At 42.9% G+C, this 22,888-nt stretch overlaps 1 protein-coding gene across 7 annotated transcripts in view; it reads right to left on the bottom strand.

Annotated features, from left to right (window-relative positions):
• MCC (MCC regulator of WNT signaling pathway) overlaps positions 1-22,888 on the bottom strand; it is a 361,512-nt gene that overhangs the window by 40,538 nt on the left and 298,086 nt on the right. For 6 of the 7 annotated variants that reach the window (XM_073344704.1, XM_073344707.1, XM_073344708.1 and 3 more), the window contains 6 exons: positions 11,272-11,418; positions 10,833-10,922; positions 10,110-10,258; positions 6,274-6,414; positions 3,396-3,496; positions 103-286 (listed from right to left, as the gene is read on the bottom strand). In XM_073344704.1, coding sequence (XP_073200805.1) covers positions 103-286; positions 3,396-3,496; positions 6,274-6,414; positions 10,110-10,258; positions 10,833-10,922; positions 11,272-11,418 — 812 coding nt within the window. The remainder of the gene's footprint in view (positions 1-102; positions 287-3,395; positions 3,497-6,273; positions 6,415-10,109; positions 10,259-10,832; positions 10,923-11,271; positions 11,419-22,888) is intronic. The other variant, XM_073344706.1, reaches the window with a different exon arrangement.

Below are 22,888 nucleotides of genomic sequence, written 5' to 3' on the forward strand. Positions count from 1 at the left end.
CTGACATGAGGATGGATAGTTGAATAAATGGAATACAACATAATCTACTCAGGTCTGAAACCAAAGGCCCGGGAATTAACAGCTTTGATGAGTTGCAGTTACCTGGTGTGGCTGTTGGATGACAGGCTCTCCCAGGGCTGTACACTACAGCCAGTGATCGCATAGGCTCCCCCGCAGCTGCCGTCTAACTTCATCAGCAGGGCTTTTGCTGCATTCTCAGCTGTCTTCCTGCAGTCGTGAGCTCTCTTGAGCATCTGGGTAATGTTCTCATCACCTGTTTGGTCCCCTAGTTTGCAAGCAAACAATCAGTGTCAGAGCTTCGAAGAGCATAATAAAAATTAATACAAGAATACAGACTCCTAAAGATATTTTCACTTAATGCTGTGACATTAACACCTAGCTAGCAATTTGTGATCTAAGTGAGACTAATACAGAGAAAAAGAGAAAAGCTATGACATGTATTCATGTGTTCTGTGCTAGAGATAAACACATACAATGCTGCCATCAGACAGGACAAGTAAGAGACAGTTTGCTCTGTGCAAGACTGTGCTTTATCCTCATTTGAGCCAAGCATTGTACATCCACATTTTATGCTTGCTAAATAAGCCACATGCCCTTGAATATTAACCCACATGCCCTTAAGACAGCATTAAAATTGTGGAAGCGAGAGTACCAGCCAACAGGAGTGGGCTGGTTGGGCTCATCTCCTTGAGAAGATGCAGCAACAACTCCCTTGTATTTTCCATGTAGGGGTGGTGGTGTAAATCCTCACTGATCTTCATAGCCACAGACAGGAAAATTATCTGTGTTACCAGCAATAAGGATATACCAGGCAGTATGAAGGGCAGCGAAAGGCAGCATATTCTAGTGGAAAGAGCACTGGACCGGGAGCTGGGAGACCTGTGTTCCATTCCCAACTCTACCACGGACCTGCCTGGGGACTTCAGGCAAGTTGCTTGACTCTCTATGCCCCAGCTTCGCCTTCCACCCTTTTTGTCTCTCCTGTCTATTTAGACTGTAAGGTCTTCAAGGCAGAACCTGTCTCTTATTATGTGTTTGTACCGTGTCTAGCACTAACAGTGCCTCAATCTGAGTTGGGTCTTGGTGCTAATGTAACATCAAAAAATAAATAATAAAAAGAAAAAAGCAGAAAATGCCAGGAAATTCAAAGTGGTGAGTTGTGCAACATCCTTCATTAATTCATTCATTCAATCTACTGGTTATGGAAGTTGCAGGAAGAGTAATGCAAGATTTCACACTGTACTTCCTGGCTTTTCTCCCAGTCTATCAGAACTTTAACACTATACACACATTCAATAAAATAATCACATACAAAACTTAAACAACATAATATTATCCCAACCCTTTCATCCCTGTTCTGGGTTTTCTGGTGGTTGACACCAGAGACTTTCATAATCATTCTCTCAAATAACAGGATGTAGAGAAAATCCAGAACTGGGTAAATATGACTTCAGTGTCTTATTCTACATTTCTATTCACAGGCCAAATCCTGAAATGCTTACTCAGACTCTAATTGGTCACATTTATTACTTTAACTAGCAAACAATCACAACCAGATTTGTGGTGCTAGACAAATCATTAATAAAGACAGATTCTGGGATCTGTGTGAATTTGGAAAATGTATATTTCCCCGATAGAGTGAGACGGCTCTCAGGGTTGGGGGGGAGGGATTATTCTGTGTCTAACTTTAAATATAAACTAAACTAATTTTTACTTTAAACTAATGCAAAACAATAACTTGTCAGGCCAAGACTCTTCTGACTAAATCTCTCAGTGAAGTAAAGTTTCACATCCAAGCTATAACCTCCTGAAAAACAAGATTTATGATGGAAATGCTGGCACAGTCTCCACTACAGGGTGTGAGTGGTAATGCTACTATTAAAAAAAAAAGTTGACAGCAGACACCTATATAAATGTAGGTTACACCTCTCTTTTATAACCTCAAATGGAGAAGAAAACTAATACTTCCCTTTCTGGATTTACTTCTTGGCCACGTATCTAACTAGCAAAATCTAAGGCTGAATGCACATTTGCTCCTAATGCCCTTTTATAAAGAAACAGCAGTACAAATTCAATACCAGACTACCAAAAGAAAGGGCTAGAGTCTAGAGAAAGAGGGAAAATAATAATAATAAAAAAAAATCTGCTATGACCTTTCCTGCATGACATACTCTGCAAGGAGAAACACACCTACACAAAGACTTGCGCAAACCACTAGGAGAGATGCAAAATAAACTGCCTGGAAACAGCATAATAACTGTGGATCACTGCATCTAGCCTGCAGAAACAAGAGGTTGAACTCATCCGTCTTGTGGCTCTGAAACCAGCTGGTCGTTTGGTCCTTAAAAGCTTTCAGTTTACATTTCAGTGGTTCTTGAGAAGCTGGTGCTATAAATTACCATCTAAAGGCTGTGTCTAGGTCTCAGCACAGTATGGAAAGCTATTTTTCTGTCTCTGAAGATTTCATATACTTTCTCCCTCCCCTCCCCCCAAAGAAGGGCCAAGATTACTACTACCACCACTCCCTCCCATCAGTAAGAGGAATGAGCCTCTGTAAAACTAAGAGTTAGTTTCACAGTGAAAACATACATTTTCTGTCAATAAATAGGACTTTTGTGTGAATGGAACTCACATGTACCATGTTGAAAATGGACTAATAAACGGTCTGACTCTGTTATTAGGAAAGCACCATCCCCCAAAGAACATTTTCAATAGCAGTGTTAACTAGTGTCAGTGTGTGCTGCTGAGTAACAAAATGAAATAGAACACCACAAAAAACAGAGGCCGAAACCTCAGTCCAGGCAGTAAAACATGAGAATGAAGATGTTAAAATACAAGAGTACCATGGGAGCTTGGAGGTAAAGACTGCATGTGGTATTTTATCTGCATTATGGTATATTTACATGTCCAGATCTAAGACCAGATTTTTATAAAACACAATTTTTGTGGGCAAATACTGTGGCTATGTACACAACTGTGGTAATTGCAAGTGCAAATTATGTAACCCAAACCACTGCACTCAGTATGTGTAGTGCATGCTTGGGTGCTTGGAGGTATCAGTTTAATCACTGTGCTGGGTACATGGTTATTGCCCAACAAAAGTAATCCCACAAGTCCAGAAGATGCATCTCCTGGAATACCGTATATGGTTTATTTTAACTTGCTTGTAATATTTTGTTTCGGTTCCAGTCCTAATTTTTGTGTGTGTCAAACATTTTATTTGTTCAGTTGAAAACATGAAAATAACCACATACTTGACTGGTGGATAGCAAACTGTCAGGAGATGATTCACTATTGCAACCAGCCCCTGTAAACTGATAAATGTTAACTGAAGTGCAGAATGGGACTTAGAGAGTGACTCATTGAGATCTTACCGACAGACCCGACGCCTGCAGCTCTGAATTGACCAAGAATGAGACTCTGTTCACTTTCAGCCAAAGCCAGCAGCAGCTCATATGCTTCTATGCACTGTTCACTGAAATAAAACAAACACAATATCTGAAACTTAGACAGGATAATCAAATTAAGCGATCAACACTAGGTAAGTGGTGGTGGAAGAACTAGGCTATTCCCTTCTACTTGTATGATAGCAGGGACGTTACAGGACTACGGCTGTGTCAGTAATTGATTTTTTGATTCAATGGCAGTTCTGAAAATCAGAAGAAAACTTGGTTCAAGTCAGGCCAAATCTGAACTTTTCGGAAATATTCGGTGAATAGAAGAAGTTGACAAAAAGCCTGTTTTGTGTCAAATTCAACATTTCACACTTGAACTTGGGTCTTCCCTTAGAGACTCATTCTGTCCTTCTCTGGCCCACTGACTATTCAAGTATTTTACACAAAATGGACCAGTGTCAACAGGAGAAACAGAAAGAGACCCACCCCAGAATACCCTCCTATAACCCAGTGATTACAGCACTCATCCGAGTGGGGGAAGGCCCAAGTTCAAGTTCTGCTCCCATGACTGACTATTTCCAGGAAATAGAAAAGCTTCAGTAGGAGAGCTTAAGAGGGACCCATCCCAGAATAGCCTATGGCAGGGATGGGCAAACTTTTTGGCCTGAGGGTCATATCGGGTTTCCAAAATTGTATGGAGAGCCGGTTAGGGGAGGCTGTGTCTCCCCCAACACCCAGGCATGGCCTGGCCCCCACCTCCTATCCGACCCCCCTGCTTCTCGCCCCGTGACAGCTCCCCCAGGACTCCTGCTCCATCCAACCTCCCTTGTCCCCCTGACAGCCCCCCCCCACGGGACTCCTACTCCATCCACCACCCCCTGCTCCCTGTCCCCTGACCACCCCTAGACCTTTCACCCCGATTGCCCCTGCCGCCCCATCCAACCCCCCCCCTCCTTCCTGACTGCCCTCCTGGGACCCCTGCCCTATCCAACCCCCCTGTTCCCTGCCCTCTGACCGCCCCAACCCCTATCCACACCCCAGCCCCCTGGCCATCCCCCCCAACTCCCCTGCCCTCTATCCAACTCCCCCGCCACCTTACTGCGCTGCCTGGAGCACCGGTGGCTGGAGGTGCTACAGCCGTGCCGCCCAGAGCACCGGGGCTGGCCACGGCTCTGCAGCTGCGCTGCCCCAGGAGCTCGCAGCCCCCTGCCCAGAGCATTGTGCCAGTGGAGTGGCATGCTGAGGCTGCGGGGGAGGAGCCAGGGGCTAGCCTCCTGGGCCAGGAGCTCAGGGCCAGGCCGGATGTGGCCCACGTGCCATAGTTTGTCCACCTCTGGCCTACGGCCTGGCAGTTCAGGCACTCAGCTGCAAGAGGGAAGCCCTGGGGTCAAACCACTGGTCCAGAGAGATCTGAACTTGGGTCTTCCACATCTCAGATAATGTGGTTTCTCCCACCAATGGGCAACAAGCCTCCCCTTAGATATGCAGCCTGTGAATGTTGTCCCCAGGCTGGCCCTAACTTATTGAACAATAGGAAATAGGAGAATTGGAACGACCAGTGAGAGTTGAGCTTATCTTTCTTCGGAAGCGTGGATGATTCAAGTCAGTAATCTGACTAACAGTGGAGGCTATTTCTTGTGAAGTTGCCTTTTCAATTTTCCATATTGTTCAAAAACCTTACCAAAATACTTATGTTTTTCTGATCCTATGTTAAAAATTAATCCCCTGTCCAAGCAGTAAGACTTTCCTTAAGCCCATTTTCCCCACTGCAAAGAGATCACTACTGAACGCACCTGGGAACCACTCATTTCTGCTTTATTTAATATGTAAATAATATAGCTAAAATTTATTCACGGTCAACTTCCTTCAAAATGAACAGGATTTGCCCTAATGCCACAAGCGTTTGCTCCAAATTAGTCATGGTCGAAAGAATGTTCTAGAGAGACAATTTTTTACAAATATTATAAAGCAAATATAGCTATTTGGGACAGTTCCTCACAGTTCCTTTCCTACAGGAGACAACTTAAATCACACAAGTCAATGGGAGTTGTGGGTTCTTTCTTTATACCACCAAGCTTGTGAAAGACGCTAGACTGACGTTAGGAGAAACTGAAGTCTCCTATTTATCCAACAGACAGCTAACGCACAGACAACTCCAGCACAAACTTCTTCACAGTGCTTCTCCAGCGTGCCCCAACCTTCACCTGGAAGGATAACTGCTAGACTGTGAGAGGGGAGTTCAGTCATTTTACCTAGTGAATCCTTAACCTCTTGGTGGGATGGCTAACGATCATGGCTGTCTATGTGATGAGGACACTGGCCTGCGAGCACCCAACACACTTTAAATAGAGCAAGACACAGACTTAACATTTCTCAGACACTGATTTATTTCTTCTTGCTAAAGAAATATTGGAAAAATATTCCCAGCAACGTCTATCATATTAACATCCCAAGTTGCTTATTATGATCATCATAATTTTTTTCTTTATTTTCTTCAGTAAAACCTGCAACGGTTGTTTCATGCACATACAGGAAGGAGTGAGAAAAACTAAAAAAATCTTCCCTAATTCTAATTTTCATTCTGTATTAACAAAAAGAAGAGGTAAAGCTATTTAGCGTGACAGAGCTAAATTAATTCCTGATGAAATGCCTCTAACTACAGTTGAGTTACGTATCAGACAATCACTAAACGTAGCTGCCTCATGAAAGTATCTAACCAGTGCATCTTTACTCACACCAGAATGGAACGGAAGCAGGATGTTCTGTTGCAGAACAGCAGCTTTATCTCCTAAAGTTCTGTAGCAAGTCTTGACCCTTCACTTTTCAGGCTCAAATTCCAGGCCACATATTTACATACCTGTACTGCAGTGCAAGTCTGAGTGCCGTGGCATTGGACTCATATTTCCCAACCAGCATGCTCATCCTCTCAGCATTGCTCTTGCACTCCTCCAACGTTATTGTCAACAAGTCATTCTGGGATTTTAAGTGCTCAATACGGCTGTAGAGAAGGAAATAATGTTTAACCCTCAAACAGTCAGAAATCTATTTGTCTTGAAAACACCAAAATGATCCCAGTTTAGAATGTCAAAGAACATTTGGCTGGCAGTATTTTAAAGTACTACAGTTAAATCCATTGGTTTCATGTACTGTGACAGGAACACGGGAGGATGTTTACTTAAATCTTGGCCAATCCCCCACCACTAAAAAAACAACTGAAGAACCAACCAAAGAACAAAACATCCCTTTTTGAATTCTCTGTTGCTTTCTCATTGCAGCAAGTTTACGTAACAGTGTGGTCTTATTACTACTATCCTTATACTCCCTCTGTCTTGCCTTCCTACCTTTTGGTCTTGTCTTAAATCAACTTGTAAGTTCTTTGGGGCATGGGCAATGCATAAAACTCTAGGGTATAGCTGACTGCCACTGTATTTAGCACCCAGCGGTCCAACATTATACAGGATCATGCTGGGCTGAATTGGGACAGACAGTCCAAAAATAAACGGGAGACAGGATCTGAAGCAGGAACTTGTATAGCACCCTGGGGTACACCGTCAAAAGTCCTGTTTGGGTCCACCAGAGTACCTATGAGACGCCAGCTGGGAGGTTGAGGTGGATGGAAGTGGTATGCGGTGTTAGTAACCTCTCCCTTTTCTTTTATATGTTTCTTGTCTCGGAGGCCGAGTCAAGAAGCATGGTGGCTGTTGGGGCCAGAAGTGCTTCCTAGAAGTAAACAGAGCACTGAGGTTCAGCGACCTGAGTAGTACCCTTGAGTCCTTCAGGGTATGCAGTCTTGTGTTCATCTGCTCCAAAAATAGTGAGGGAGTCCCAAGGACTGAAGCCAAGAGTATCGCCTCATGGTGATGGCAGAAGCCATTGTCCTCACCACCATGTCTGTGACATCTAATGCTGCCTGGAGAGAAGCTCTGGCAACATTCTTCCCCTCTTCTAAGAGGGCTGAGAATTCCTGCCTAGAGTCCTTAAATTTGGCCAAGGAGTCCCACAAACTGTAATCATATCTCCCAGTAAGGCTCGTTCTCCGCCCTTTTCAAAATGGGGGGGCAGAGAAGATGGGGTCTGCCATAGGCATTTGACCAGACCCATTAGGACCTCATTAATGGGAAATGCCACCTTAGATGGAACTGCTGCTGCTGCCAGAACGTCAATGAGACTGTGGGATGATTTCTTAAACTCCTCAATCGCTAGCCCCAGGTTAGCTGCTATCCCCTTTAAGAGCTCTTGATGGGCCCAAAAGTCATCTTGTGGCCGGCCACGGTGGCGAAGGAATCCCCTTAACAATAAGGGGAGGTGGTATTATTTACACTAACCCTATTTACAATATATACACTGTAACTAAACTACAGACTAAACTATGATACAGAAGAAAAAAGCATGTATAGGCACCTTGCCAAAGCAAGAGGAGACTTTTAGCAACAGTCACAGGTGGTAAGAAGGAACTGAGAGGGTGCGTGGCTGGCCTCACCCCTTACACTGGCACATAAGCGCACGGCACCAGAGGGAACTACAGCCAGCCTGACAGATACCACTGAGGGTAAAATCTCCGGCAACGGTGCATGCCTAATGTGGAATGGACTTGAGCAAGCACTTGAAGAACAACAAAAGTTCCACAGTGTGGATTGATCTACCCTGCTTCAAAGCGCACTATTCAGAACTTTTAGTGTGCACCAACAAGGCCACATGGACAGTTAGTGCAGGGCAGGCTAGTGTGAAGTAGATTTCCATCACAGCTTGTTGCCAAGTATGTGTTCACATAAATAAGCCCTAATACGTTAAACGTCAACATTGTTGACTACCTCACTGCCTATCATTTTGGCAGAGACATCAAGCTGCTGTACTTATCCATCATTGCTGAATGTAGCAGCAGGTACAGCTAACTGTGTAAAGGTTTACTCAGGTAGGGAATAAGGAAATCAACACCAATCACACCTCTCAAAAATTTGAAGTCACCCCCTCATCACTTGTAAATGGGGGAGGAAAAAAGTGAGTGCATCCCTTCCTCAGTAGCCAGAATAAACCCCTGAGTGTTTCAGGTTGACCAAAGTCCCAGCGGTTCCCTATCCCGCTGTCAAAAGCTCCAGCTTACTTGCTTGACAACTTCTCCAGTGTTTGCGTTGTCAATACAAAATTCTGTAGCTCACTGAAAAGAAGGGGGAGCATTTTCATAAAATTAATTCATATCAAAATATATAAATAAAAAGCATACTAGACTGGACTAGAGCTGGAAAAAGCAGTAAGGGGGAGAGCAGTGCCACATAATTCTGGGATTTTTTATTTATAATTTTGAGCTCATGTAATTAATAAGACATGGGGCCTTGGCTATGGAAGAGCGAATACAGTACAAGGTCCAGTGATACCAGCAATACTGTTAGACTCATAGACTTTAAGGTCAGAAGGGACCATCATGACCATCTAGTCTGACCTCGCTGCAGATTGCAGGCCACAGAATGTCATTCACCCGCTCCTGTAATAGACCCCTAACCTCTGGCGAGTTACTGAAGTCCTCAAATTATGGTTTAAAGACTTCAAGTTACAGAGAATTCACCATTTACACTAGTTTAAACCTGCAAATGACCTGTGCCCCATGCTACAGAAGAAGGCGGAAAACCCCCAGGGTCTCTGCTAAGCTGACCTGGGGGGAAATTCCTTCCCGACCCCAAATATTGTGATCAGTTAGCCCCTGCGCATGTGGGCAAGACCCACCAGGCAGATACCTGGGAAAGAATTCTCTGTAGTAACTCAGAGCCCTCCCCATTTAGTGTCCCATCACCAGCCATTGGGGATTTTTGCTACTGGCTATTGCCAATGAGCCACAAGCCATCGTAGGCAGTCTCATCCTACCATTCCCTCCACAAACTTGTCAAGCTGTCTTGAAACTAGTCAGATTTTTTTACCCCCATTGCTCCCCTTAGAAGGTTGTTACAGAACTTCACTCCTCTGATGGTTAGAAACCTTTGCCTAATTTCAAGTCTAAACTTCCTGATAGCCAGTTTATATCTATTTGTTCTTGTGCCCACATTGGCACTTAACTTAAATAACTCCTCTCCCTCCCTGGTATTTATCCCTCTGATGTATTTATAGAGAGCAATCATATCTCCCCTCAGCCTTTGTTTGGTTAGGCTAAACAAGCCCAGCTCTTTGAGTCTCCATTCTCCACCTCAGCTAAAATGAGCACATTCACTGAGACAATTTGATTCTGAAAAATTTGATTATTCAGGTACCCCAGCAGAAAATAAAATACCCTGTTTCTAGAATGGTGGAGTAGGCATGCAAGTCCTAAGTAATAGCGTTTGTATATTTTAGAAAAAAATGCGACATCTACTGCTCTGCTCCATACTTCAGGGATATGGGGAACACACCACAGTTTAGAATTTTGGACATGGAAGAGACATGAGAAATAAACGATTTATTTACTATATGGGACGGAGAGAGATTCAAATCCACTACAGGCCTTAGCATACATGTTCGAATGATCATATTCGTAGAAAGAACTATTAATGTATGTTAAGATCACCTCTTCATTATCCAAGTTTCGCATTTATTTGGAGCTGCCAGAGACGAACTGGGAGTCAAGCATAAAAATATGAGATACGTGACAGGCAATAATGAAAATAAAATCAATTTAACAAAACAAATAGTAGGCAAAATACAGCAAGTGCATCTAACTTTCCATCTTACCTATTTAACCTCTCTGTTTCCACTTCAAACTCTCGGATTTTGCTTTCAGAGATAGCAGATCCATGTGAATAGAGTGTCTGAAAGATTTCCTGGATGTTGGAGCAGTCTTGGAGAGAATGGGCCAAGTGCTCAGCCACACTGCTAGACACCTGCACAGGGTGGTTAATAAACCTTCTGTGAGTTGATGGCTAGTTTTTAAAAATACTGTAGATTTAAAAGCAATACTCAGGCTCTCTGGAGAGCATCTATACTTTCAAGAAAGCTGAGCAAAAGGGCCAAATACTGCTCTCAGTTACACAAGTGTAAGTCAGGAGTAGCAATGGTGTTCTGCTGAATTTACATTGGTGTTATCAGAGCAGAATTTAATATACTACTCTTTAGAGATGTCTAACTTGGGGTGCAGCTGCATAACCCTTATTTATGTGAGTAATCCTCACTCATATTTATTGTCCCCTGCAGACAAGATGATTACTCAGATGAGGAAGGGTTTCAAGGATTTGGTCCTTGGCCACCAATTTATGGCAACTGCATAGACTACATTAATGTAAACCTGGAGGTTACACATGCGCATTCATTTATTCTCTCTCTCCTGTAAAATATTTTCCGTAAGATACTGTTTTTGTTTTTAACAACATAACAGTCACCCCGGGCTCTTTCTGCAATACTCATGTTAGGATGAGCTCTGTGCGCAGTTTATTATTTTGATTTATTATTAGCACTCACCCCTATGCTGCTGATTTCTGATCCTAGGACAGGTCGGTCAGACGATGAAGACTCTGACCTTGTCTTTGAGAGCTTCACTCGTTCAGCAATCTAAAAGCCACAAAGCTACACAAGTTACAGACTGGCATCCCACGTCCCATGTTCTCCACAACTATGCAAAATGCATCATCGTTCACACATTCAGCGTGCTTGGAAATCCCATGTTAAGTTGATAAATGAAAGCTGGCATCTGTGTTGTGACTAAGAGAGACTTAAAATTATTAGCACTTTATCTCTTCCTGCAGCTTGAGTTCATGGGTTCGCTTAGGGCCCTTGAAAACACCCCTGGGATTCTAGATGATACTTCCCAGTTAATCGCATGCCTGCACAGCAGCTGTGCACAATGAAGTCTGCTTCTTCCAGATAATGAGAGGCATCACGGCAGCACACAACAGCTCACCTTGGCAATGGGAATGTCATTGCTACTACTGCTCGTGCTCAGCTCTCCAGTACTGGGGTTCACGGGTCGGTTTGCGGAAGTGAGACGACCTGGGCTGGATGGACCTGTCGCCTGGATGCTCTGTAAACGTGTCTGTAGTTCCCGAACCTAAAATCAAATGTAACAGTCTTTTTTCACTTTTATTGTTTAGATAATTAGCTAGCTCTTTCTCCCTTCTCTGGCATCCAATTGATGATTTCTGACTGACAAGACCAGGGAAGTTCTGATTATTGTAAGGCCTTCACTGTGGAGGCGTGGGCATTGATTCAGAACTCTCCCCTACTGCCAGCCCCTTCTAACCTGTTCAGTGTGGAAATACACAAATCTGCTGCTACAGAACAATTCTTAGTTCCAGCTTGTTTTATGTAATCCCTTGAATGCAACAATATTATATATATAAGAATCTCCTTCTTTGGAATGAAGTTAAAATAATGCTTTGGACTAAAATTCGCAAGTGTAAAGAACGTGGTAAGCAGACAAAGATCCGACCGCTAGAGTCTTCAATGGCTGAAGAGAGAGGCTCTAAAACTGATGAAATACTTCTCATGCATAAATATCTCAGGATGACTTCACTGCATTAAAAGGCCAAAGTAATTGAAATGTAAATAATTTATTAATACTTTGAAAACTACAATTAAATAGAGCACCACGGAGTGAGTAATGTCAAGAATGGGAACTTCTAAAAAAAGCACCCAACCAATAGTTTGTTGAAGCTCTCAATAACCACACATTTTGTAAATAGCTGCACTGTCCTCATTACATGCCAAAGGAATACAGAACTGACCCCAAAATAGTTTTAGGGCTAAGAAAAAAAAGGCTTGAAGAAGCCAAATGGTATTGCTGGGTAAGAGATGATAGGGTTTACCTCAGAATACTACTTAACAAACAAAGAATAAACGGCCAGCTTGAACACAGCAATTATACCATAGGGGAAATTAACAGAGCTCTTTTTTCTGCAGAACCAGCATCCTGGCATCAAAGGAAAAGGGGGAAAAACACCCTCCACAGTTTTAAGGGGAAAATTCCCTGAATTACAAATAGTTTATTTTTAACTTACATATTTAACTTACATGTGGATTCTGTTAAAACAATGAACAGCCAATGTACAACTGATATTTTGCCAAAAATTCTAAAAAATGCAGTAATGTCTGAATTGCGTATGACCTGTCTCACAGCCTCTTGTAAAATTCAGACTACAATTTCTATACCATTGCACAAGTATGATTTTATACATAAATATATAGTAGCACCAAACGTCGGTTAAACATTTCAAGCATAAGCCCTCAGTCAAACTTAAAGTTGTTGCATTAAGGGTTTGGTCATTCCCAGCTCCAGAGATTTTAGGTACATTATTATTGTTATTAATTTTTAGCATTATTATCCAGAGTGGTGGCCTCAATAAGTCCACTGTACAGATACATAAGATGACAAGGGCCCTGCCCCAAAGAGTTTTCAATCTCATTTAAGACAAAATAATTGAGTGTAATAAACAATACAAGGGAAAAGAAGAGAGGGAAGGATGAAGGTAGCAGTAATGAGAACTTACAAGAACTTTGGTTACAAAGGCTAATTGTGGGCATAACTTGATGGGTCATCCAGAATGGGACACGACGAACCTTACACAAAATGCATCCAATAGCTCGACCCCTTTATATTGTGCAAGGTCCACAGAAATGGAGTCAAACATGTCTGTGCAGCCCTTAAGCCAGCACATGCACCTCTTCAATACATTTTCATTACACAGTTAAATTAGCTGTGCACATACATGTAAAACGCCTACACACAGCATACAATTTTAGGTTGGTAACTCAGGCTGGGTTTACATGCACATTTGACACTGATATAACAGGGTAGGAGTGCTGCACTGGTATAGAAACCGGTGAATTGCACTGAGGTCATGCTCACGCATGTCACTATTTATAGTGGTGCAGCTATACTGATGCAAACAAAACAAAAACAAACACCAGTGTAGACAAGACCTCAGTCAAATCCACATTAAATTTTACTAACATGGATAAGAGCATTTCTCTTAACAAGGCTATCTCCATGTCAAACTCTGACTTTCATTCCCGTTATTTAGGGGGCAAAGCTGTGCGAAAATTTTTTAAAAGATTATATCTATGAGAAAAGTATTTCCTCCCCTTCTCCTTGTATTCAAAATATTCTGTACTGTTTTTGTTCAAACTTAAAAAAAAAAAAATCACCTTTGGCCACAGACCAAACTTGGAAGATTTCGGTCCCGAAGCTAAAAGTTTTACAAAGTTATAGGCAACTAAAGACAACATGTAAAACTGAAAAGTGTCTGAAATCTTAACCACAGTGGTCATTACTGTTCCCATGATGCTGTGTACACAGTCTCATACATACATTTTTAAAACCACCTTATATGGACAGGTTTCAGAGTAGCAGCCATGTTAGTCTGTATCCGCAAAAAGAACAGGAGTACTTGTGGCACCTTAGAGACTAACAAATTTATTTGAGCACAAGCTTTCACGGGCTACAGCCCACTTCATCGGATGCATAGAATGGAATATATAGTGAGAAGATATTTATACATACAGAGAACATGAAACAATGGGTGTTACCATACACACTATAACGAGAGTGATCAGTTAAGGTGAGCTATTACCAGCAGGAGAGAAAAAACAAAAAAACAAAACAAAAAACCTTTTGTAGTGATAATCAAGATGGGCCATTTCCAGCAATTGACAAGAATGTGTGAGGAACAGTAGGGGGGAAAAATAAACATGGGGAAATAGTTTTACTTTGTGTAATGACACATCCACTCCCAGTCTTTATTCAAGCCTAATTTAATGGTGTCCAGTTTGAAAATTAATTCCAATTCAGCAGTCTCTCGTTGGAGTCTGTTTTTGAAGTTTTTTTGTTGTAATATTGTGACTTTAGGTCTGTAATCGAGTGACCAGAGAGATTGAAGTGTCCTCCGACTGGTTTTTGAATGTTATAATTCTTGATGTCTGATTTGTGTCCATTTATCCTTTTATGTAGAGACTGTCCGGTCTGGCCAATGTACAGGGCATTGCTGGCACATGAAAGCATGTATCACATTGGTAGATGTGCAGGTGAACGAGCCTCTGACAGTGTGGCTGATGTGATTAGGCCCTATGATGGCGTCCCCTGAATAGATATGTGGACACAGTTGGCAATGGGCTTTGTCGCAAGGATAGGTTCCTGGGTTACTGTTTTTGTTGTGTGGTTGTATGGACAATGTTCCATAAAGCTCCTGACAGTGCAATCAAACACTGACACAGAGATGTTTCCTCTGGTCTACACTTTATTATTGAGCAGTGATTACTGATCACAAATACAGAGTGAACTGCTCTAAAGGATTTGTAAAACAATATCTGTAATGGAAAGAAAAATTAACCAAGTTTAGACCATAGCCAGGAAAACAGTTTTACTCAGGAAAGCACATGGTCAAAAACTCAGAGCACAGTCTAACCATCAAGGTACACTATTCACTGATTCAATATTTTGTTTCAGAAACAAGATGATGAAAAAAAGAGAGCACTAACAACCCTGAACTGTGCGGTCTTTTTATTAAACATACAAATCCAGAGTATTAGTTGAGTAGATTACAGGCTCAATTAATCATTAAAATTTGTAAATGAAATTAAGAATGTGTCCATTTTGCAGTGAAATTATAGTAATATTGAGTACTCAATAGTAATGTTGCGTAGTTAAACAGAACAAATTTGTCTTACCTGTACATAGGTGATCTCATAATGCATACATTCACCAATCCAAAATCTCATTACTGGGTTGCCCCACCCACTGGAGAGCCCAGAGGCAGCTCAGCTAACTATTTCTGGTCACCAAAACCTTCTTGATATAGCTGAATGCACCATCTCCTCGGAAAGTAACTTTCCAAGCTACAGGTAATGGTAATTCTAGAGAAAAAATAAAGGAAGACCAGAGAAGAGGGATCGAGAGAGAAAAATGTTATAAAAGGAGGTTTCTCTGGATTGGTGGATATATGAATTAGGAGAAGACTAATTTACAGACAAGGTTAAAATTGTCCTAGCCTCTTACATCTATATATCCACCAATCTGGAGTCTCAATACTGGGACAAATAAGCACTGTTACTTGTTTTCATTATATAGTGTAAATTAACTTCTGATTGAGTGTTCAGTGGTGTACAAGATACACCTAGAGATACTGTCCCTTCCCCAAAGAGCTTACAACGTAAGAAGAAAAATATTGTTTATATAGCACCAGAACTTTCCATGAAATTTTTGTGCCTTAACTAAATGGAAAATGAAGTTGACAAAAGAAGAGCTAGGAAAGAGGGTTAAAATATAATGTGAGTGACCTTATGTTGAAACTACAGCTTACAAGTTCTGATATTTTCGAGACTGATATTGAGGTAGCACCAGGGGATGGTGTAGATAGTCCAGTATTGGAGGTCAGTGGTGGAAAAGCAAGGTGAAAGAAATGAGTTCTGAGGAAGGATTTAAAGAAAGAAATTGAGGATGTTTGGTGAGATGGAAGAGGAATGCCATGGCAAGTTTTGAGAGCAATATGAAAGAAAGCATGAAGTTAAGAGCGGGAGGAGAAAGAAGCAGAACACTGGGATGAGGTGTGGAGGGAGGTGAAAGATTTAGTATCAGGATGGCTAAGCAGCATCTATTGAGCAACACACACAGCATCCACTGAGGCTCAGAAATCTACTAAGATATTCAAATCTCCAAAATGTTCTCTCATTTCATGAACGCTCAAATATATGCGGACAACCATCTGTACGTACACTTTTCAGCACTTTCACTCATTGTGCAAACAACAGAACTTACACTTGCAGAACCCCACTTGCACATGAAAAGTGAGCCTGGTTTAGGAATGAAAATGGGGATGTTCCAGGAGCTGTCCTTCAGATTTCTTGCAAGGTCTTCTCTCTCCAATAAAGGGTTCACAGTGAACGTGATGCTTGGTGGAATTTTATTTGTACGTGTATATAAATCTGATGACCAGCATACCTAATTAATCCCACTATATCTTAGATTTGATTAAAGCATGTTTTTGGGTGGCAAAGTATGACCAAGTTTACAAACAACTCTACACACACCAGTGTAACTCCACTGACTTCCAGGTAGGTAACCCCGATTTACACCTTTGTAACTGTGAGAAGGACCAAATCTAACAATCTAACTCAAGTTTTCTGTTCTACAGGAACAGAATTTAGGAGTCTGCACAGTTTCGACCTGTGTAGCTCCAAGACTTCTAAAATGATAAGGTCTAGGACAAAGAGATGGCGAGCGTGCCTATGGTACATAAATTAAGAGCCTACAATAAAAGTTAGATTTCTCTGGGAAACAAAAGCTTGCAGAAAGAGTTGTTGGGTATATTGGTCTCTCAGATCATTTACTCACCAAACAGGGAACACAGGAAAAAGAAATAGTCACCTATCTGCTATGGGCTCAAAGGAAAGTTGCCTGAGAGCTCAAAGAAATAAATGTAATCCCATTTAAGAGGATGACATTTTGTTACTGATCTCAGAAACTAGCTAAAAGAAGGTTAAATGGCTAGATTCTCTTGGCTTCCAGAGAGATTACAAGAGCTCACGAGGCTGGCATGACCTTAAAGTTGTAAAGCCTTACGGAAGAGGTCTCACAGAAAGTCAAATACTTCTGGCTCAATAAGCAGAGCAGCTGGTATCCCAGTTCTGAAATTATTTCCCAGACTCATGGGCTAACCCAACCAACATTTCTTCCCTAGATGCGAGTAGTATCTCCGAGTGGTTTCAGTATCAATGGCTGAATAATCACAAAGTGCAGTCAAATTCCATGTGGTCAGGTTTTGGAGTAATACTGGGTCCCAAGGTGAAAGAACTGTGAATTGGGAAATCAAAGGCTCACACAGTCTGACACTTTCAGTGGTTTGCAATTCAGAAGTGGTGAGGCCAGTTCATCTGTACTTGGATAATTTAATATTATCCCATTTATTTCCCCTGCTCTTCTGGTAATCAGGAGAAGAGATATGGTGTAGAAGTGGAACCTCACTATGGGAATGAAAAGATACCCATTAACTACGCCACAAGTTCCTTTTGCCTCGGATTATATATTGACGCTAGCCCTGCATGAAGCAAGAGTGGCCATATAAAAAGTACCATAGGTGCTGGAACTAGGGGTGAGGGGGGTGTTGCAGCACCCCCTGGCTTGAAGTGGATTCCATTATAGACAGGGTGTACAGTTTGGTTCAGTAGCTCTCAGCACCCTCACTATACAAATTGTTCCAGCACCCCTGAAAGGTCCAACATATGACGGGAGTTGCTATACCATGTAGCCAGATGTCAGTATTGCTGAAATAATTGTATCCTGATGTATCTTCTGTCGTCCTGAAGGAAAGCATCTAATAGCTGAGCCAACTGTCTTGTGTGTTCAAGCAACTTCTAAGGGCTGAGTTAGATGAAGCAGTACTTGCCTGTGTTGTCTAAAATATAATGCTGTGAGCAATAAGTCTAACACGATTGACTCCACTCTGATGCAAGAAACCATCTTCCTCCAGGCAGAGGCAAGGGCCCAGTACTGCGGAATCAGTCTTCCTGTTCAAAGGCTGGTTCATGACCTCTGGGATTTTTCCATTTAGAGCTTCTTTCATGTTACTAATTTAGGTATACAATACCAGCAGCAGCTGAGCCCCACTAAACATCCTCTTAGATAGCAAGTAACAGCTTCGGAAAGGCCTCTGACCTCTGAGGTGTAGTGAGTATGCTCTCAGATCGCATGAGGTTGCATTCTTTGACTTCAGAAGTCTATTGAGTGTCTTCTCAGCAGGGAGGGTGGCTTATGAGAGGCTGCACTGTTGTCTGTGGAGGAGATCCATTTTTGGTTCTTTGTTTGCTTTGAGAGTCTTGTAGATTGTTCTTCAAAGGAGAAACCAGGCATACAATAGCGTTAGTAAAGCAGGAGCACTGTCACAACATTCACTAATGGAGGCAGTAAACTGGGGAAGGACTGTGCACATAGCACAAATTATGGGGAAGTTTTCACACTAAGAAAAAGTTAACTGAGTCATTTCCATGATATCTAGTAGACAGGGCAACCCAATTGTGAGCCTCAAGATTGGTGGATGTATTAAGAACACTCAATTCATTTACAGAGAAACTTATTATGTGTGTGTGTGTGTGTGTGTGTGTGTTCCCTGCTAGTAAATACTGTCATTCTTATTCTCATTGAAGTACAAATTTAAGTAATTTCTAATTAGGTTTATTAATATTAAATAATGCTTAGCAACACAAGTAAAAATGAAAGCAACAACTGTTTAATTGTATCTCTAATATTTTTTTCTTAGAATGCAGAGGATGGGACTAGAAGGAGAAAAAAAACACAATTAAGAACCACTGAATGAAAAAAAAAATGAAAACAGGGTGGGAGACAGAGAACCCTGTCATACTTTATATTAAGACTGCATTTATAAAACATTCATAAATTATTAATAGATGTATATATGTATGTTGGAGACATTATGTGTTATAGATGATTACAAGCACATCAGCAGAATATGTTCTAGTGGTTATAAGCAACATATTGACTTGTTGGATTCCATAACGATTAATTATCCACATAGTCAAACATCATTTAACCCTTTATAAACTATTTATATATTTGCCTTCAATAAAAAGTATGACCAAGAACTCTCAATTGGTGTCACTCTTCTATTATTTTGATTAAGAGATAATTAGTGCATTAGTTCCTAATCCAACTTCAAACAACAAGTGTCAGGTGCCCCACCATTTCTCCTTCCTCCTTGACCAGTGACCTGATTATTTAATCATTCAATAATTCCCTAAGAAATGGAAGTCTCTCTTACAATTGTAATACTTTCCAATTATTATTTTTCTGCTATAAGCAGGACTAAGCGTAACAAAATATTGCAAAATATGCAACAAAATAATGCATACCATTTCCCCACTTTCTGATTTATTCATGCAGAAAGCAAGCCTTGTACGTGGGTAGGATCGAAGAATGCAACACTAGTGTATGACTCAGAGTCTTCTGACAATTAAATGTGTCTTGAGTGGCCAGTGCCTTTTCCAGTCTCTGGGTCTTCATGACTTTTCAGCCACACCCAGACACAGTCATTTTCAAAGGGATGGGGAAGGAGCACTAGTCTGAGCACGGACGGGATGTATGGATCAGGAATTCACACGATGAAAAACAGAAAAGAACCTTCTGTGTCATTTAATGAAGGTGCCAAAATATTCTCTCAAATGTTTCAGAACATAAATATACATACAAAACTGTACATACTGACTGAAAACCAGGGGAGGCCAAAGTGCACTAGGCAACCTACAGCTTTCTACCAAGCATTCTGCAGTTCTTGTAATCATAGAATATCAGGGTTGGAAGGGACCTCAGGAGATCATCTAGTCCAACCCCCTGCTCAAAGCAGGACCAATCCCCAATTTTTGCCCCAGATCCCTAAATGGCCCCCTCAAGGATTGAACTCACAACCCTGGGTTTAGCAGGCCAATGATACAAGATTACAAGACCCAGCACGAAACGCTTAACACTGATCCTTGCAGACGAGTGTTGGGGCCTGTGTCTCTCTAACAGAAGGAAGATAATGAAGGTAAGACCAGCAGCAGAATGCTCCATTTTATGCAAAATACAAATTGCCAGGAGCCTGAAGGATACAAACAAAGTTGGAGTACCCTTTGTCTTTTATGCAGTGCAGCTCACGAAAGCTTATGCTCTAATAAATTGGTTAGTCTCTAAGGTGCCACAAGTCCTCCTTTTCTTATTGTACAGTTAGTTACTCACTTTTCGTAACTGTTGTTCTTCAAGATGTGTTGCTCATGCCCATTCCACTGTAGGTGTGTGCGCTCACAGCATGCACCAGTGCTGGAAGTTTTTCCCTCAGTGATATCTATAGGGGACTGGCTCCAGCGCCCTCTAGAATGGCGTGTGTATGAAGAGGTGCCGCCAGCTTCCTCTTTCTTGCTGGAACTCCGATAGCTGGGAAGGAGAATGAGTCATGGAATGGACATGAGCAACACATCTCGAAGAACAATCGAAGAATTCACAAAAGGTGAGTAACCATCTTTTCTTCCAGTGGTTGCTCATGTCCATTCCATTGTAGGTGATTCCCAAGCAGTACCTCCGGAGGCAGGCACGAGTTCATGGATGTGTCGATTTCAACACAGCTCTGCCAAAGCCAGTGTCATCTCTGGCCTGCTGGATGATGGCAGAGTGCACAGTGAATGTACCGATGACCACACTGAGGCTCTGCAAATGTCCTGGATAGGGACACGTGCCAGTAAGGCGGCAGACGATGCCTGAGCTATTGTGGGATGAGCCGTCACTATCAGTGGGGGCACAGCCAGTGCTACCTCGTAGCCAAGACGGGTGCAGATGGTGATCCAGGACGAAATCCTCTGAGAAGACATCGGGAGGCCCTTCATCCTGTCAGCCACCCCAATGAACAGCTGAGCAGATCTGCGTTGTGCAGACGCCTCTCCTTGTTGGAAAGGTGGGGCTTTGGACAGAACACCAGCATGAAGACATCCTGGTTGATGTGGAAGTGTGACGCCACCTTTGGCAGGAAACCCGGATGTGGATGCAGTTGGACCTCGTCCTTGTAGAACACAGTGTACGGGGGCTTTAATAGCGGAGACTCGCCTCACCACGATAATAGCTACAAGGAATGCAACCTTCCACGACAGGTGTGAAAGGGAGCAGGAAGCCAGAGGCTCAAAGGGAGGGCCAGTGAGTCTGGAGAGGACTAGGTTGAGATCCCACTGGGGAGCCTCTCAAAGGCCTTTCAGGGATCCGATCATCATCTCATGGGAGAATACTGATCTACCCTGGACGCAAGGGTGGAAGGCTGATATGGCCACTAAGTGTACCTTGATCGATGAACAAACAAGGCCCTCGTGCTTTAAGTGAAGCAGGCAATCTAGGATGGATTGTAGAGACGAATGGATCAGAGAGATATGCCGCTCCAACACCCAGCAGGAGAAGCACTTCCACTTTACCAGGTACATCGCCCTAGTAGAGGGCTTTCTGCTTTCCAAGACGACCTGTCATACTTGACTAGAGCAGGCTTGCTCCTCGGGATTTAACCATGCAGCAACCACACTGTGTGGTGGAGAGAGGTGAGGTTCAGGTGCAGTAATTGTCCATGATCCCGAGAGGGCAGGTCTGGGAGGCTGGGGAGCATCCCTGGGGCTTCCACTGCTAAGTCCATGAGCGTTTCGAACCAATGCTGGCGCGGCCAAGCCAGGGCGATCATAATGATTACAGCCTTGTCCCTCTTGATCTTCAAGAGGACCTTGCCAATCAGTGGGGTTGGCAGCAAGGCATACATCAGGTAAGAGGAAGGCATCAGATAGTGAGCTGCTGTCGAGACCTTGCAGAGAGCAGAACCAGTGATATTTTCTGTTCTGTCTGGTGGTGAACAGGTCTACTCGGGGAGCTCCTCACTTCTGGAAGAGCATCCTGGTGACCTCCGAGTGGAGGGACCACTTGTGGTGAGAGAAGAAGGACCTGCTGAGGTGATCTGCCAGCGCGTTCTGGACGCCAGGGAGGTGTGAGGCTTCCAGGTGGATAGCATGCTGGATACAGAAGTCCCAACAAAGGGCTGATGATCGAACTCCTCATCTGTTGACATAGAACATGGAGGCCGTGTTGTCTGAATTGGAGGGTATACCCCCCTGCAACAGTGCTGAGCACCCACTGGTCTCATGTTATAGAAGCCCAAGCAGGGCGGTAGGGCAATAAATGGCTGGAAAACAAAAGGGGTGTTGGATTCAGGATACAGGCTGGGAGGTCGCCCTCAAACGCACCTTCAAAATACCTTTTTTGTTACCCAGCTGGTGGCGGGTAGAGCTCGAGTGAGCCGAGAAGGCTGGCGGTTGGCCCTGTTGACATTTATAGCCTTTGCCCTTCTTGCAGAAGGGCTCTGATCGGGATTGACTACTGAATCTGTGGGTCTGCTGTGGTTTGAACCACTTTCTTGTGGGCGCCGGCGTGTAAAGGCTCAGTGAGCACAAAGTAGCCCTAGAGTCTTTCAAGCCATGTAATCTGCTATCTGTTTGCTCTGAAAACAGTGCCAGGCTGTCAAAGGGGAGGTCCTGGATCAATTGCTGAACCTCCACCAACAGCCCAGATGATTGCAGCCAAGACAGTCTCCTCATGGACATGGCTGAAGCCATGGTCCTGGCTGAGAAGTTTGCTGCGTCCAAAGCTGCTTGGAGGGCAGCCCTCACCACTGTCTTGCCCTCATGAAGAATAGCCAGGAACTTCCTCCTGGGCTCCTCTAGCAGAGAGTCCACAAATTTGGCCATAAACTGCCCAATGTTCTAGTCATAACAGTCAAGTAGGGCCTGGTGATTGGCCACTCTCAATTGGAAACTGGCAATCGAATACATTTTTCTGCCAGAGATTGAGCCTCTTTGCCTCTTTGTTCTTAGGGGTTGAACTTGGTTGCCCCTTTCTGTTGCGTTCATTGGCTATGGATATGACCAACGAGCTCTGGGAGGGATGGGTATAAAGTTATTCAAATCCCTGGGCCGGGACATATTTCCTCTCTGCCCGTATAGGGATCGGGGGAGGGAGCAGG

The sequence above is a fragment of the Lepidochelys kempii genome, chromosome 5 (genome assembly GCF_965140265.1).
Source record: "Lepidochelys kempii isolate rLepKem1 chromosome 5, rLepKem1.hap2, whole genome shotgun sequence".
Lineage (NCBI taxonomy): Eukaryota > Metazoa > Chordata > Testudines > Cheloniidae > Lepidochelys > Lepidochelys kempii.